The 18,959-nt window shown below is 42.7% G+C and overlaps 1 protein-coding gene across 1 annotated transcript; it reads right to left on the bottom strand.

Moving 5' to 3' along the window:
• Window positions 1-1,294: 1,294 nt before the first annotated feature.
• Window positions 1,295-17,496, bottom strand: CD180 (CD180 molecule). Its single transcript, XM_011980446.1, has 3 exons — window positions 17,242-17,496; window positions 4,808-4,974; window positions 1,295-3,558 (listed from the first exon to the last, which is right to left on the bottom strand). Exons 1-3 carry the CDS (start codon window positions 17,329-17,331, stop codon window positions 1,830-1,832), a joined length of 1,986 nt encoding a protein of 661 aa, XP_011835836.1. The 5' UTR covers window positions 17,332-17,496; the 3' UTR covers window positions 1,295-1,829.
• Between the last annotated feature and the right edge of the window lie 1,463 nt (window positions 17,497-18,959).

Genomic DNA, 18,959 nt, shown 5'->3' on the forward strand with positions numbered 1-18,959 from the left:
TATATATATATATATAGAGAGAGAGAGAGAGAGAGAGAGAGAAAGAGAAAGACTCATTACTATGTCCCCGGCATGTTCTAGGGTATCCTTGGGCAAAGACCCTCTCATAGAGCTTGTATTTGGGAGAAACAAGACAGGACAGACTAATTAAAACAAATGAAGAAGATAATTCCAAACACGGATAAGCATTATAAAGATAATAAAACCAGGTGAGGCATAGAGGTTACTTTGGATTAGCTAGGTCAGAGAAGAACTCCCTGAGAGGAGAAAATATTAGCACTAAAATCTCAAGGAGATGAAGGAACAAGCCATTTGGAGGTCAATGGCAGCGTCTTCCAGACAAAGGAAAGAGCAAGTGTGAAGGCCTGAAATCCCTGAGCAGGGAAGAGGTTCACCCACTGCTGTTCCCTGCCTTTCCTGCTTTTCCTGGGGGTGAAAAGACAAACAGGATGACCCCCAAGTTTCCACTCTGTTATGATGTTCCACTAGTATGTCCTCAACTTAAGGGCTAATATATTCTGATTGGTTTGATACATTTTTACTTTGTTAGCCTATCAGAATGTTATAACTACAAGTTACCACCTCTATCTCTACCCTAAAATTGGTTATGGAACAGAATCCAGGCCTTGTTAATGCACCACTTGAGTCCAGGAGCTCCCGGCCAGCTTGTCTGGCAATCAACTTCAGAAGATAGAGGCCTGCGTGAGTATGGCCCTTTAGGTCTAAGTCATGACATTGCTCTTTGTCTATCTGCATTCAGTGGTCCAGGCCGCTGTCCATTGCTGATGTGACCTTTACTGACATCCCCAGCCTCAACAGAAACCACTTCTCACTAATCCAGCTTTACTGTGTTCCCAACAGCTAGCATGCAGGGATGGCTTCTTCCTCATTTTCATGTAAATATGCTATTTCAAATGCTCTCCAAAACAAATAGGCTTTTAAGGGCTAGTCTGAGAACCAAACCACTATTTATTTCACAGATCTTCTGGAAAAGAGGCTTCTAAGAACCAGATGAGAAGAGCATTTTGGATCACAGCCCACCTGCAAGTTAGGATCTGTAACGTAAGAGCCAGAACACCAGATAGGCAGAGAGAGCCTGCCTGGTTTCTGAACTGAGTGAGACAAACATGGAAGAAATTCTAAAGCTTGGAGATGGGTTCTTTTCTTTATAGCCATTCACACCCTAGGGGCATTACAGAGACCTTATAGACCTAAGGATTAAGAAGATTAATGGAGTCTATTTGATACCAAGTTTCATTTCTCAGCCTTTTCTGTTAAATTCATTATGCTTTTCTTTTTTCATTTAAAATAAGCATTGAGACTTTGTCCCCAACTAAGTTTCTCAAATGGCTACATGACTGAGAACCCAGACCCAAGCACAATGCTGTGGCTGGGGTGGGTAGCGGGCTGGCTTCAGTTCTGCCAAATTGTGGGGGCTGATGATCTCCTTTCAGGGGAGGGGTGTGGGGTGCTGGAAGGGATGTCGGTGAGTAGAAGGGGAACGGCCTCCCTGTGGGTGACTCTGGAGCTGGCAGTCCTTGCCCAGCCCCTCCCGCTGCTTCCTCCCACTCTTCCACATGCGGAAAGGGTTCTGTGCCTCTCACAGCAGCATCTGGCCCTCTGGCCTGAGTCGGTTCGGTGTACTTGCCTAGAAGGTTATTTAGCTCTGGAACTCACAGGAGTAAGAAGCTCAGAAAAGCACAGTGAGTCCCTGCCCAGCTCCAGGACCAATCTGAAAATTCTGGTCTGGTCACCAGCAGATGACAGTTTCTTCACTTACAGCAATTTTGCTAAGCACATTTATTTGCTTTCTCTGGAAACCTTCAGCACTAAATGTGTCGGTATTTCCACCTGAGAAGGTTTTTAACTGCAAAAAAGAGCAGAATGGTGAACAATAATAAAAATATTGTGAGAAAGAAAATGCCTATGGCTGTAATCCCACAGGACAGCTTGACATCAGATAGCTTAACTCCCCTTAGAGACGGCGGGTTTGCACATGTGGTCTCCTCCGAGCCTTCAAGTTTGTGCAGGTTTTCTTTGTACCATGTTAAGAAATGAATATTCGAGCAAGTGCAGTCCAGGGGATTGTGACTGAAATTAATGGTGCTCTGCTGGGACAAGATGGGGAGGAGATGGGGTGGGATGATGTTAATGCTGTTGGCGGCCAGATTGAGGTAAATTCCCTTAAAATGACTAACAGAAGCAATGCTGTCACATGTCAGGCTGTTGTGGCTTAAGTCTACATGGCTCATTTTTCCCAAGCCGTGGAATGCTTGCTGGTCTATAGAGAGGAGACCACAGGAGGATAAAATCAGAATCTCCAAGCTGCCCACGGTCTGAAGTAGGTTGGTCTTCATGATAGTCCCATCTTGAAAGTGATTGCCTTTTAAGTTGAGATGCCGGAGATCTGGTAGGCCTGCTAGAAGATGCTGATTGCTGGTATCAAGGAAGCAGTAAGTGAGATTCAGAACCTGCAGGAAATGGAGGTTTTGGAAGGGACTTTGTGGAGCATTAATGTGTAAGCGGGTAAACGCCAAATCCAGGAGTTCTAGCCGAGGACATTCTTTGAATGCCTGACTCTGGAGACCAAGAAGCTCATTGTGGCTCAGGTTTAAGGTTTGCAAGTGGGACAGGTTTCTGAGTTGCAGATTGCAGCAGTCAGAAGCCTCTATGTCATTATGGCTTAAATCAAGTGTCTGAAGGTTTCCTAGTTTCTCCAAACAGCCAACACCAAGGTGAAGTTTCTTCACGTTGCCTCTGACGTAGAGGTGTGTAAGGGAGGGGAAATTGGCAGCACTGATTTGACACAATTGGTCAAAATGATTTACACTAAGAACTAATTTCTTGAGCAAGTTCAGACCCTTAATCCCAGAGGGTAACCCTGCCAAGTGAGTTGCTGTCAGATCCAATTCCTGGATTTGGGTGAAGCACTGAAATGTGGTGGATGAGAAGTCAGAGAAGTGGTGTTTCTGCAGGTTGAGGCTCTCAACAGACATTTCACAGAGTCCCTTGAGCATGGCTGAACTAATGTCTTCGTCATCAATGTCCTCAAATGTTCCCAGCCAGAGAGACTGAGTAGTAGAGTTCTGCAGACCATTGAATATAACAGACAAATTTAGAGTCCCTCCAAAGTTCAAACTTTGGAAGACTATTGAACCAAAAGCCCCAAGCTCAATACCTTTAACATCATTGCCATTGAAGTTCAGGCTTAAGTTGGTGGCCTGCTCCAGAGACCTCATGTCTTCTCTAGAGAGGTAGTGTATAGCATTATTCTGAAAATCCAGTACTTTCAGATTCCGTGCTGGGAAGTCTTTGGGGAACTTAATGGAGGAAATATGGTTGCTTCCAAGATACAAGCTTTCCAAGTTTTCCAGATTGTGCACTGGAATAAACTCGAGATTGGATATTCCCGTTTGGATTAAGAAAAGATGCTTCAGTGACTTGGGCCCATTAAGCGATGTTTCTGCCATGAATATCAAAGGATTTCCAGTTAACACAAGTGTGTTCAATTGATGATGGCTTTGAAAAGTGTCTTCATGTATCCAATTAATCTGGCACCTTGAAAAGATAATTGTATTTAACAATAATTCATTTGCAAAAAGGAAAAATAAAAACCTATACAGTGACACACATTAATAAAGTCATCTTTTGTATCATTCAAAATCAAACATAAGAACTTTCTTCAGTATCAACAGATGGCCTCTTGAAGGAATTAATGAGTAGCCTCACTTCTGAACACTCCAATCTAGATTTTTTTCCGGGTATCTCACCCCTTAGATTGAACCCTCAGAGGATTGTGCCTGTATTCTAATGAACCACACGTCATTTGATTGTGGGCAAAATCAAACTATTATTTATTGTTTTAAGTAATACAAAATATGTCATATAGAATGCATAATAGATAATATATACTATAAATACGTATATATATATACAAAAATCTGTGTCATCCCGGGCAAGTTACAACTTTTCTCAACCTCTGTATTTTCATCTGAGAAAACCATCCTGGTTTTGCACCTAAAAATACTGGATTACACACACATACACACACACACACAGATGGTCTCCTCCTCTAACCATAAGTTGGATGATAATATGCACCATGGAACCTTACAGTGCTGGTTTTAAAGATGAAGCGGTACTATGGATGTGGACATTCTGTCCACAGAAGCTGAAGTTGAAGGACAAAATAGAAGAAGCAGAACTGCCACAAGGGGTTCAGACTGAAGGTACACACAGAGCCTGTCCCCTCTCTCTTACACACACACACACACACACACACTGTACAGTCCTTTCATTTTCTTCCCTTATTTTCTTGTAATACTTCTGTCTACTGGTTCTCAAACACTGGCTCAGCATGTGGAATCCCAATTCCACCACTATAACAAAATAATGGAACTCATTTTCCAATTTGTTGGGGCAGGGGGGAAGTAGATGGTGTGCTTTTCTCCTAGAAATTTTTCTTAAATGTCATTACCCAAAAATAAACTATGCCAAAATTCAGCATAGTTTGGCATCTGATTTAATATAAGATTATTTTCATTTTTGCTATCAGTATTCTTTAGAACTGCTCAAACAGTACTGTTGTTGCAACTAGTTTGAGAGCAATCCACTTTCCTCTCCATTGGTTGATGTTTATTTAAATTACATTTCACCCACACAGAAGTATTTCATAGGGAGGTATAAACATGTAGTATAAGCGGATTGTCCCTGGGCCTCCAAAAAAGGTCCTGCAAATAAATTGAGCACATACTGTACTTTAACTTAGGTAAAATATCAAAAGCACACATACAACTCAGATACATACCTAGTTAAATCCAAAAAGGTAAGATTCATGAGTCTGCTGAAGGTTCCATTGTGAATTGTAGGCAAAAAATTAAAGCTGAATTCCAAAAATTCTGTTGTGTTTGGTAGAGTGTCAGGGATTTCACTGAGACCTAAATTTTCACAGCTATATGTTTTGTTGGCTTCTTTCTGATTGGAGAAACAAAGTAAATTAATATTCGACTTAATAATTTGATTGACTATCTAGCAAAATTATATATGTTTTACCTTCTGAGCAGCAATCGTACTTCTAGTAATCTTTACCAAATATACACTTGCCAAAAACAAGATGATGAATGCACATTATTAACTGTAGTAATTGTTTTGTAATAGCAAGATTGACAATAACCAGACTGTTCATCAATATAGGACTACTTGAACAAAACATGGTACATTCACAAAATGGAATCCTTTAAAACTGAAAAAAAAAAAAACTCCATATATTGATATGGAGTGACACCCAGGATAGATTTCAAGGTGAAAAAAGCAAACCGCAGAACAATATATGTAGTGTATATAGTATACAGTATGTAGTATAATGTACAGAGTATGCCTTTTGTGTAAGAAAGGTATGTGTGAATTTTCTTATATTTGTTAAAACAAACCATGCAAAAAAACCCAACGACTGATTGCGTTTAAGAAGAGGGAAGAGACCAGACAGAAGAGCAGGGATAGATGTGAGACTTCTCTGAATGCACTTTGTTTTACAGTTTTGATTTTGGTTGAATGGAAATGTTTAATTTCAATTTGAAACAAACAAATCAACCTTAGATAAGTATCACCAAAATGAGACAATCAAACATTACATACTTTCGGATGTGAGACAATGTGAGGTACGCAGCATTGTCTATGAAGTATTCTTGCCAAGAAAAAAATTAAACTTGAAACTCATTAAGATTTTAGGTTTAACTTCACATCTCAAAGTGATATGTTGGGTTTAAGTGGAACATTCTATAGAACAACTGACTTTGTTTTCTCTCTCTCTCTCTCTCTCTCTGTGTGTGTGTGTGAGAGAGAGAGAGAGAGAGAATGAGAGAGGAGATAGTGCTTGTTAAAAGACATAGAGATATAAAATTTACTTAAGAGACATAACCATCAAATAATAGAGTAGCCCTCATTTAGAACCTGATCCAAATAAAGCAGTTCAAAAAGGCATTTTATAGACTGTTAGGGAACTTTGAATGAGGACAGAATTCGATGATATTAAGGAATTCTGGATTTTGTTAATGACAGCGGACTTGTGGTTATGTAAAATAAATGTTCTTAGTCTTTTGAGATGCATATTTAAATATTTAGGAGTAAAACGGCATGATGTTGGAATTGGCTTTACAATACTCTGGCAAAAAAGGATGAGAGGAATGTAGAAATGAAGTGAGTAGGCCAAATGCTTATGATTGTTGCATTTTTAGGTTCTTTGTTACTATTTTTGTATATGCTTAACATGTTTTCTTAACTCAATGCTTAAAAAAACTAGCAGGGTGGCATAGACCTGAGGCCTTGCAATCTTGAAGTATGAATTAATTTTAGATCTCTGGATTTGTAGGCTGCTGATACCAGACGGTAGGCTTTTGGGCACGACCCTATACATAAGTTCCTACACATGAGGTTGTTCCTCATCCTGTGCCCCAGGGTAGTCATGGATTCTGAAGCCTGCCAATCATGTCCTAACACAAGTTATGTGTTGAACTAAGTAGGTAAAAAATGGGAAGTGGTTATTTAGAAGCCTGTAGAACTGTGATGTCATTATTTATCTGGCTAATGCTTTAAGACAAAGGGTAGTAGGGCAAATAGAAAGGTCTGACAGGGCAGGTATGAAAGTCTGATGGAGTATATGTTGCCTGTGGACTCTCCTTGGAAAGATATAAATGATCTCTAGGGAAAGTTCCTGCTATGCTTTGAATATGTCCTTCAAAGTTCACGTGTCAAAAACTCAATTGCCATTGTAATACTAAGAGGTGAGGCCTTTGGGAGGTGATTGGATCATGGTTTCCACACTCATGAATGAATTAATGCTATTATTGCAGAGTGGGTTAGTTATCACGGGACTGGACTCCTGATAAAGGGAGTAAGTTATTGGGAGGCCAAGGCGGGCAGATCACAAGGTCAGGAGTTCGAGACCATCCTGGCCAACATGGTGAAACCGTCTCTACCAAAAACACAAAAATTAGCTGGGCATGGTGGTGCATGCCTGTAATCCCAGTTACTCGGGAGGCTGAGGCAGGAAAATCACTTGAACCAGGGAGTTGGAGGTTGCAGTGAGCCAAGATCGCGCCACTGCACTCCAGCCTGGCTGCAAAGTGAGACTTCGTCTCAAAAAAAAGGGGGGGGGGGGTAAGTTAGGCCTCCATTTGCTCTGTCCACATGCTTGCTTTCACCTTCCTCCATGGAATCATGCAGCAAGAAGGCCCTCACCAGATACCACAGCCAGGCTCTTGGGCTTCCCAGCTCCCAGCTATGAGAAATAAATTACTTTTCTATACAAATTACCCAGGCTGTGGCATTCTGTGATAGCAGCAGGAAACCGACTAAGACAGTGACCTTGGGGGCACAAGAACAAGGACATCCCAGGACCTTGGGCCAGCTCTCAGATCATCTCAGGCTCCAGGTGAGTTAATCCAATCTTCCAGCCCTTGCCTTTCCCTGACACATAGGGGCTCACTAGAAGCCCCACTGAGACTTCCCTGGCCTGGAAAAGATCTACTCTGGTACGGACTCCAGATCCGTGGCTTTTCTCATGCTGAGTTACAAACAGATCTGCTTAGTGGGAAACAGAACTGCACACATCCTGCTTTGCTCTGAAGCAGGAGGCTCTTGAGATGTCACCATTATAACCTCATTTTCTTTCATTCCAATTTCTGTTTAGTGATGCACTTTTTTGTAGCCACAGAACATGCTCATCACAGAAAGTCACCAGTTGTCTTCGATATTGTGACAACATTATGACTGTCACTGATGAAAATGCTTTATTTATATGTCCTTGTAATTTATTCTTCGTTTTATAGGCCGAAAGTCCTCCAGGCACTGCCACAAATCCACATAATGTCCTTGAAATGCACACTTTGCATTTAAAACTTAGATTTAGCTGACTGGTGGGGAAAAAAACCACGTGTTGCCAGACCTATCCTCGGTGCCCATGAATATGGACGACCCAGAGAGAATATGCATGTGCAGCTGCTGCCCCAATAGTTGCAAAGGTGCTGATCAGCTTAGAGGAGACATTTTTCTTTTCTGGTCTCCTTTGGCATAACTGATGTCACATACGGTTGGAGAAAAGGGACTTCCTCAGTTTGTCTCACTCTATTCTGGCCCTACAGCAAAAGGCTCAATGCTGTCATTTCCCTTCTTCTCCTGAATACGTAAGTGCCCATGATACCTAAATTATTCTGTGCCTCAGCCTTTTGTGTGCTTTACTAAGCACTTTACTGCACTAATGTGATGCAGAAGATTGAGAATCCAGGAGGAGTTCTACTAAACCAGTGGCCTGAGTGAGCTCCTTGAAAATAGAAAGCAGGTAAATGAAGCAGCTTGGTTTCAATCCAGTGAAAAACTGATAATGAGTAGATGACGCTACCAAGAGGATCAAGAAGGCCACCATGAGCCTGTGCCATAATATTGAATCATCTCTGGTTAGGTGGAAATGGCAATAGATCCTGTGCCTTTGATTTTTAGGAGAAAGAGGCAAGTGACAAGAAATACAACTGATAAGAGAATTTAGAAACCAAACACATTTTAGAGAATGTCTAGGGCTCAGCATACACGTAGCCCTTCCCTTATAGCTTTTATAATCACAATTGTATCATCAAAATGGCCACGATGATAGAGGCACCAAAGCACCACATGCTCTGGAATTATCTAGGAAGCATTAGATTGTTTTCAGACTATTGTAAGACAGAAAGTACACACACATGCATGCACACACACACACACTATTATTCACATTCTTTTTGATGGAGAGTACACTACTGCCATCATGACCCTTAAACCCTAAACACCAAGGTTTATATATCCTAAAATCAAGGATATTATATGACTACAGTGCCATTATGAAATTCAGGATATTTAACATTGATACAATGTTATTATCCAACGTATTGTCTATATCCAAATTTTGACAATTGTCCCATTATTATTCTTTACAGTAATTTTTGTTTTTCCAATCCAGGATCACACATTGCATTTCGTTGTTGTATCTCCTTAGACTCCTTTAATCTGAGACAGTTCCTCAGCCTTTGTCTTTCATGACATGAATGCCTTTTGAAGAATGCAGGCTCATATTTTACAGAATGTCCCAGTTATATGTTTGTATGTTCCTCGTGATTTGACCCTGGTTGTACATTTTTGGTAGAAATATTGCATTAGTAAGGGTGTGCCATTCTCCCTATCAATATTCAAATGAAACTTTTTGAGCATGAGTTCTGATAGCCAGGGTCCCAGAACAGTAGAATGGTAATGCAACAGAGAGTCAAAGGACAAGATGCAGAGAAGGAACACTGGGTCCCAGCAGACAGCATGGCCACCGCCAGGACCATGTGCTTCTGTTACTTTTTCTGGGCAGACACCCACTACCATTGCAGTTTCTCTGATCTCCACATGACCATTTCCTATAAATCCAGCCTTTTCTTCCTAGAGAAGTCTAGAAATGTGGTCAATTTCCAAAGTCCCTTTCTCACCTCTCTGCTTCTGCTGGCTCCACTGCAGACGAGACTTCTTGATGTGAATTCACACAGTGAGCAGAGCTCTGGCAAGGCCACGTGGTATTCATGACAATTGCCTCATGTCCATCACTATTCTAAGTCAAGGGGCATTCGCTTGGGCCCCACTGTGCACTGGGACCTGTGTCATCTGCTTTGTCTCGAGCTCTGTCTCAGAGCTGTGCTCCCAGAGCTACATCTGTATTTGCAATCCCTTTTCCTGCTAGGTATTCATTTGCATTTTTTCAATCAGGCTCTTATTTTCCTCCCTTCTGCTGTATATCTAACTCCCTCTCATCCCGCTGTATTTTCTTTCCTTGCAAGTGTTGAAACATTTTCTAATTTGGAACTCTTTGAATTTCACTCAAGTGTTTATTCTCACCTTTTCGAATTTCTCATCTGCACTTGACACACACAGCAGCCAGCCCCCCATGCATGAGAAGTCTGGGACATTGACCTCTAACCCTTCCTCATTAATCATACCTCCATCCAAGACAGAGCAATTGACTGAGTCAAATCCCAGAGCAACAATTACCCTCTGAAAACAAAACAAACACTCCCTAGAGAGCACATCTCTATAACTACGTTGTCAATCTCATTCCTCCAGGCAAAGGGCATTCCAGTTGCATGCACTTTATTTCCTGTTTGTAAAGTCAGACTGCTTGGGTTCAAATCCTAGCTCTCAACCACCAAGCTGTGTTATCTGAGCCTTCCTTTTCCTCAACTGTAGATTGAGGTTAGGAACTTCACCTTGCAAGTTTACTGTGAGGATTAATGCGATAATGTGTGCCAGCACTAAACAAGAAGAGTTAGTGTTTAACTGGATCATCACAACCTCGCATCACCATCGAAAGCTATTGGGAACCCCTTGTGTCTATGAACTTGGAGTTCACCCCTTGTGTCTATGAACTTGGAGTTCCTTTCAAAAAAGAGCTCTGCACAACAGTCCCCATCCCACACCTAGGGACTGAAGGGCTCACTTCTATCACAGTTTTGAGGGAAAAGGATGGCCAAGCTGAGCTCACTTGAAAAGGGGAGGCATGCCCGCATTCTCAAGTAAATATTTCAAGAGTGCATCTAAAATGATGCCACAATCCAAATCACAGAACACTGAATTCCAGCTGCTCTTTGCATAGTTATCAGCTTCCAAAGACTTGATATGGGTCCTAATATTTTTGTTTAAGTCACACATATACAGGGACACAAACATTCACAGAGAGAGACAGAGAGAGAAAACATGTAGCATTTGACAATGGAATAATCTATGTAGACTATAGGTGTTCATTGTAATAGTCTTAGAACTTGTAGGTAGGTTTGGATATTTTTCCAAACAAAAAGTTTTCTTTAAAAATTAATCTTGACTCCTACTTGTATGCAAAAGACAAAAACAATTTTGATGGATCTAAATGTGAAACCTAGAAATAGAAAATAAATACAAAACAATAAAGCTTCTAGAAGAAACATGGGATAATATCACAGTCTTGAGGTAGGCAAAGATTTCTTAAACAGGACAGAAATGTACTGAAAATACAGGAAAAAGAAATAAGTTGAGGTATATTAAAAATAAGAACTTTGGGGCTGGGTGCGGTGGCTCATACCTGTAATCCCAGCTCTTTGGGAGGTCGAGGCAGGCAGATCAGGAGGTCAGGAGATTGAGATCATCCTGGCTAACATAGTGAAACCCCATCTCTACTAAAAATACAAAAAATTAGCCAGGCATGGTGGAGGGTGCCTGTAGTCCCAGCTACTTGGGAGGCTGAGGCAGGAGAATGGCGTGACCCTGGGAGGCAGAGCTTGCAGTGAGCTGAGATCGTGCAATTGCACTCCAGCCTGGGTGACAGAGTGAGACTCCATCTCAAAAAAAAAAAAAAAAAAGCTTTGGTTCAGCAAATGATACCATTAGGAGAGTGGAAAGGCAAGCCACAGAGTGAGAGAAGGTATTTGCAATCTGATGGAGGACTTATATCTACATTACATAAAGAACTCCTACAAATGAATAAAAAAAAGGCAACCCATGTGAAAATGGGCAAAACACTTCAACAGGCATTTCACACACATAAAAAAGAATATGCAAATGACTGACTAATTGAACAATTTAATTGTTCACCAGGAAAATAAAAATTAACTCCTAGTGAAGTACCAATATCCACCCATCAGCATTGCTAACATTTTAAAAACAAACAATACAAAATGTTAGTGAGGCTGTGGAGCAGTTAGAACTTATGCACATTGCCACAGAGTATAAACTGATAGTAACACTTTGCAAAACTGGCAATATCTATTAAAGTTTGAACATAATGTTTACCCATGATCAAATACATCCACTCCTAGGTATACACCTAATAAACATTTGTACATCTGTTTACTAAAGACATAGACAAGAATGTCCAAAGCAGCATCATTCATAATAGCCAAAAAATTGGAATCAATGCAAATGTCCATTAACAGCAGAATGGATAAATAAATGGTGGCTCACTAATACAACAGAGTAACATTAAGCAATAAAAATGAACAAATGATTGCTGCACACACCAATAAGTCTCACAAATTTAATGTTGAGCAAAAAAAACGCAGACACAAAAGAGTACACACTGTATGGTCCCATGTACATAAAGTTTAAGACCAGGCAAAACCAGTTTCTGGTGATGTAAACTAGAATACTGGATGGTTTCAGGGGTTAGTGCCAGGGAGCAGGCATGAGATGAGGAGGGCTTCTGAGGTGCTGAGAATGTTCTACATCTTGATCTGTGTGCTAGTTACATGGATGTGCTCACGTGGTGAAAACTCGTTTAACTGCACACCTATGACTTGTGAACTTTTCTATATGTATGTTTTACTTCAACAAAAAGTTTATTAAGCTCAAAACAAAGCCAGACAAAAACTATTTTTAGGCTAGGGCTTATAAACAAGTGTGAACTGAAAGAGCCAGCCAACCCTTCAAACTGAACCCTTTGTTAGGCCTTTCTTGCATTGTTATAAAGAAATACCCTGCATTGGCCAGGCGCGGTGGCTCACGCCTGTAATCCCAGCACTTTGGGAGGCCAAGGCAAGCAGATTACGAGGTCAGGAAATCGAGACCACCCTGGCTGACACGGTGAAACCCCGTCTCTACTAAAACTACAAAAAATTAGCCCGGCGTGGTGGTGGGTGCCTGCAGTTCCAGCTGCTCGGGAGGCTGAGGCAGGAGAATGGCATGAACCCGGGAGGCGGAGCTTGCAGTGAGCCGAGATTGGGCCACTGCACTCCAGCCTGGGCGACAGAGTAAGACTCCGTCTAAAAAAATAAAAAAAATAAAAAATGAAAAAAATAAATAAAAATTAAAAAAAAGACAGGAAGAAAAAAATACCTGGTACTGCGTAATTTATAAAGAAAACAGGTCTAAATTGGCTCACTGTTCTGCAGGCTCTACAGGAAGCACGGTGCTGGTGGTATCTGCTTGGCTTCTGGGGAGGATCTGAGACACAATCATAGCAGAAGGCGGAGGCGGAGCAGGCACGCTGCATGGTGAAAGCAGGAGAAAGAGAATGACAGGGGAGGTGTCACTCTTTTCAATGACCATATCTCAGGAGAACTCATTACCACCAAGAAAGCACCAAGCTGTGACGGAGCTGCCCCCACACACCTCCCACCAGGCCCTACCTCCACCACTGGGGATTACAGTTCAACATGAGATCTGGGCAGGGACACAGATCCAAACTATATCAGATCCCAAGTGGCGAACTGGGCCTAAATTTTAAATAGAGCCAAGAAGCCACTTGCTGACTAGAGGTCACACATGTACTCTGAATTTCTGAAAATTTCCAGCTCTGTTTAATTTTGGAACGTTCAGATCTCATCTGAACCAACCAATCAGGGCTCAGCTTTATCAACCAGTCAGGAGCGAGCTGCACCAACAGATCAGAACTAAGCAAGTTTGAATCCTTCTGCTGCATAAATGAGTCTGACTGGGAACCTGAGTGGCAAATTTCTCTCTATGGAAGCCAAGTTCCTTATTTGTTCTCTGGAATGCACCATACAAAAGCTACGTGTCAAAGGCCGTGTCTCTCCAGTTTGCGAACTGTTCATTGGAATACAGTCTCGTTCCTCAGATTCCTCTTCAGAGAACTTTTGTTCACAGGCTTAATAGGGTAATGGTGGTCACATGAACATGCAGACGCTGTGTGGTTAACAATGCATGACCTGAAGGGGGAAGAAGAAAAGAGGAAACAAAAGAAAAAGAGGAAACAAAAGAAAAAGAGAAACAAAAGAAAACGGGGTAATTTACGTTTGAAAAAGGGCCAAACCCTTAAGTCAAAGGCAAGAGTTTATTCTTTTAGCCAGCCCTCCTTTTATCCCTTGCCAGCAGCCTGGAAAGTTCCAGACTCTCAGGAATAAGTTCCATGTGTCTTTGCATCCCCCAGCTCCCTCCTTGGTATCCACACAGTAGCAAGAGCTTCCTAAACAGCCTTAGAGTCTTGTTCTTGAGAACTCACACATGATAGATGAAACAAAAGAAAATACAGATCTGATCCTAATTGAATAGTTCACAAAGTCATTTAAAATCAGACTTCTTTCAGAGGGAGGGCTGCAGGAAGGTTATTGTATTGGCAGGTTTCAGTTTCATCTGGCTTATCCAAAAAGGAAAGACTTTGCTGCCACACAGGACTAAGGCTTGCAGGCCCTAGAACCCTGAGCACCACTCCTGAGACATGAATAGCACTGAAGGCCACAGAACAGGCAGCCAAAGGACTCGGGGGCCTCCCCCTGATGCAAGGATTTCAGAGTTAAACATATAGGTATATAAGAGTGGGGCATTTAAAAGAGCCTGCTTCCCAATGAGCTGAAAATAAATGGTGATGTTATCCTATCAGAGGCTGTTGCCTGGAAGTGATAACCTGTGTTCCTGATCACTGAGGGGATGGTGTCCTCATTCCTACCCACTTGTCATGCCTCCCAAAGGTCTGTATGACATTGACCTGAAACCACCTTTGCAAAATTATGACAGCAAGAGAAATATGACATAGGTGACTCCATCTTTCTTCTAACCTCCAATTTCTCCTTGGTCATTCCTGGGTATAGACCAAGCTGAATTTGGGACAAATTTAGTTTATAGTTTAACCTTAAAGCAAGGATGATAATAACCCTTCTTAAAACAAAAGCACATTTTTAAAGCTAAAGAAAGGTTAGGATTTTGAGAGGGGCTTGAATTTGCCTAAGGTGTTGGCATAGTTACTCCTTACTGTGCAGGAGTCATGTGGCCAAAGATCACGAGATTTGTGACTTCCCCAATTACTCCTATAGATAACATCACTATTATAGAATCTAAGACTTTTTTTGAGATATCTTTCAGACTAACCCCACCCAGACTTCTGACCCAACCCATCCTGTGGCCTCACCCAGAGGTGGACTCAGAACTGAGGACCGTTTTCCAAAACCTTATGACTTCTTCCCCAACCAGTCAACATTTGCCATTCCCGTGTGCCCTGCCCACCAAACTATCCTTGAAACTCCTAATCTCCAAAACTTTGGAGTGATTGATTTGAGTAATAGCTCTGTCTCCCACCTGGCATGGCCAGTCTGGCATCAATTAAACTTTCTTTACCTCAGTGCCATAGTCTCAGTGGATTGATTTTGTCTGTGCAGTGGGCAGGAAGAACTTGTCGGCAATTACAGACCTTCCAACCTGAAGGATGAGGGGACAGCCTTCTGGGGCTGATAGAAACGTCTTACTCTTCCCATTCTGTTATGAGCTGAATTTTCTCTCCCCCACCACCAAATTCATGTTTGAAATCCTAACCTCCAGGACCTCAGAATGTGACTGTATTTAGAGACATGGCCTTTAAAGAGGTCATTAAGGGAAGCTGAGGTCATGTAGGTGGGCCCTGATCCAATCTGACTGGAGACCTTAAAAGATGAGGAAATTTGGACAAACAAAAAGACACCAGGGACACTCATGCACACAGGAAAGGCCATGAGAGGACAAAGAGAGGAGATGGCCATCTGCATGCCAGGGAGCAAGGGTGCAGAAGAAGCAAACTCCGCCAACACCTTGATCTTGAAATTCCAGCCTCCAGAACTGTGAGACAATCCATTTCTCCTGTTTAAGTCACTCAGTCTATGGTATTCGGGTTTTTTGGTTTGTTTTTGTTTTTTGGTGTATTTGTTTGTTTTGAGACAGAGTCTTGCTCTGTGACTCAGGCTGGAGTGCAGTGGCACAATCACGGCTCACTGCAACCTCTGCCTCCCGGGTTTGAGTGATTCTCCTGCCTCAGCCTCCCAAGTAGTTGGGATTACAGGCATCTGCCACCACGCCCAGCTAATATTTGTATTTTTAATACAGATGGGGTTTTGCCATGTTGCCCGGGCTGGTCTTGAACTCCCAGTTTCAAGGCATCCACCAACCTTGGCCTCCCAGAGTGCTGGGATTATAGGCGTGAGCCACCACACCCTGCCCAGTCTGTGGCATTTGTTATGACAGCCCAATCTAACCAACAGGCACCTTCCCAGCCTTTGTTTCTCGTGGGCATGATGCCTCCTCTTGGCCGGCTGCTAATTCCATCCTAATGCCAGACTAACAAGACTCTGCTCACCCAGCTCTGAGCCTTACCCCAGCGCTGGCTTTGCTCTGCTCTTCTGATCCTCTGACCTCCTTCTAGTCCTGCCCCAGGGCACCTCCACATCTGGCTACTCCTGGCTCTCTTGTTCTTCTTCTTCTTCTTTTTTTTTAGACGGAATCTCACTCTGTCGCCCAAGCTGGAGTGCTGTGGCGCGATCTCAGCTCACTGCAAGCCACAGGCGCCCGCCACCACACCCGGCTAATTTTTTGTGTTTTTAGTAGAGACGGAGTTTCACCGTGTTAGCCAGGATGGTCTTGATCTCTTGACCTCGTGATCCACCCCACTCGGACTCCCAAAGTGCTGGGATTACAGGGCTGAGCCACCACGCCCGACCATGGCTCTTACTCTTCTTTTAACCTCAACCCAGACCAGCAGCTCACCAAGCCACCAAGACTCACGGTCCCTCCTGTATGTAGCCCTTGTCTGACAGACCATGTGGTATTGGACACTTGTGGGGTCAGAGAAAGCGGGAGGAAGTTTGAAGAATTTCAGAGGATGGCAAGAGACAGAGGTCCTTCTCCTTTCTCTCTCACCACCCCCTCCAAGAACTTCCCACAGGTTGATAAATATTGCTGTGGTCCAAAACAGAAGGTGCAATTTGGCTCTATTCTCAGATTTTCCTCCTGTGGGTTAGTAAAACAGATGGAGGGCTGTCCAAGTCGAGGAGAAAGCCAGACTCATTCAGAGTGATCTTTTCAATGCTCAAAAACCTGGCACAGGCCTGTCTTTACTAATTCTCACCCTGAGAGCCAGGAGACCAAAGGACTCATTGGGATAATGGCCATGTGAGCGTGGGGATGTTAAACCAACAACTCCCCAAGGCTGAGGCAGGTTTAGGGTCTGCTTTGTGCACAGAGACCCTATTAATATCTTATGACCCACTTGGGATTATTTGGGTGGAATTGTTTGAAGAGGAGAAAAATTCTCATTGCTTCCTATTAAGATGCCACCAGATGATCCCCTGGCTGAGTTCTTTGGCACCTTTCTCACAATAATGAAAAAATTATATATATACCTCATTTCCTTTTTAAAGACCCTGGATATTGGGATGCCAAGGTTCAGATTGAACTGCATGCTAAATCTCAAAATTTTCAGTTTAATCTGCATGAAGACAAACAGTTTGGACTCACCTCAATGCACATCTGATCCAAGGAGGTGATGACTTTACAGCCGGCAGAAAACAGCACCACCCAAAAGAAGGAGCTGACGTCAAACGCCATCACAGGACTGGTGCAATCCTAGCTTGGTGGGTTTACCCAATGCTTGGAGCTGAGAAATGGAATCAAACTATGAAGGCCCTGGCAATTTGGCAGCCAGAGAGGTACTCAGAAGGGTGATCTTGGAACAAGAAATGCTGTTGACTGCTCAGCATTCTGTGACTCTGTGCTGAAAAAAAAAAGGAAGTCCCTTTTGCATACCACCCATCTTTGCCAAAAATAAATGAGGACCCAGCCCCAGAATGGCCCATTGCATTTCCTGGCACTGAACATGAATCAGTTGTGCAGTCCTTTTGGGCTGATCACACAGACTTTCGTTGTGATGGTTCCAATTGACTTTATGCCAACTTCAAGTATTTGGCCAACTCCAACAGCTTCTGGTCCTTTTCCCCGAGAGAGGCTGTGGAAGCTCTTCTCACCAAGGAGGCCACTTTCTCAGTTGTCCTGGGTGAGTGAATAAGAGGTGTCAGAGAACATGGAAAGGCAGAGCACTCTGTGGGGGCAGGTTGAAGAAATGAGCCCTTCAGTGGCACCTGCTGAGCTGGGAACTGGAGCAGGAGGGAGCAGGCTTGAGAGTATATCTGTTCCTTGAGCCTCAGCTGCTGCCTTGGCCACCTCGTCCATCCCCACCTCTGGTCTTCGTATAGGAGGAAGATTACTTCATCTCTTGACCTGGCGGTTCAGACTTGTTAAAGCAGTTGGGGTGAACTCCTCTCTTGTTCCCTCCTAACCTGGTCTGGGGAAGTAGGGGACACTGCCATAGATAGAGCAGCCTGGCTAAAGGAGGGGAGAGTTAGGGATGCCAGCCTTGGCACTATTCTTAGAAATAGCTTTGGAGCAGGATTGCAATTACTCTTATTATGGAGCAAGATGTGGCAATGATTAAAGAAAGCCAAAGTTCAAACATTCCTCAATAGGCTGCATTTAGCTACCTGTTCTGTCTGTTCTTCAGCCCTCTGGTATGCAGGATATATTTGGTGTTGCTGTTCTCCCACTCCATTTCCAAGAGCCCAGTTCTTAGTATCAGAGTTCACAATGACTTGACTACTACTACTACTACTATTACTACCACTACCACCACCTCTACTGTATTACTATGATGAAGCAAATGACTATAGTATCTGCCATTTATTGAGCCCTTACTGTGTGTCATATACTGGCTCAGGTTTAATTTTTTTTTTTTTTTTTTTTGCTGCATTTTCCTATCCTTGACTGTTTCCACATGTTCTATAAAAGAGATGTTATTGTTTCCCTCATTTTATAGATATAGAAACTGATGCTTAAGAGAAATTAAATGATCTCTCCAAGTCACACAATTAGAGAGTGGTGGATTAGGGCTTCAGATCCAGAAAATCTCACTGCAGAGATTGTGCTACCACTCTTCATGGTTTAAGAAAGGACTTTGCCTCCTGAAGGAGCTGAAGAGTAGATGAGGTGAAGAATGTTGTTCATCTGGAGATTTCAGAGAAGATGCTAAAAAGCAGAGGGGATTGGAGGAAATATGTACTTGGCACTCTGCTAGGCCTGCTACGCATATTTGGGCTTTCCCTGGTCACCCTTAAAATGCCATCTTCATCAACAAAATCATCTCTGAAGATGCTATCAGCAAGACACAGTCTTAAGCAAACCCA

Source organism: Mandrillus leucophaeus, unplaced genomic scaffold (genome assembly GCF_000951045.1).
Source record: "Mandrillus leucophaeus isolate KB7577 unplaced genomic scaffold, Mleu.le_1.0 Scaffold1042, whole genome shotgun sequence".
In the NCBI taxonomy this organism is placed as follows: Eukaryota; Metazoa; Chordata; class Mammalia; order Primates; family Cercopithecidae; genus Mandrillus; species Mandrillus leucophaeus.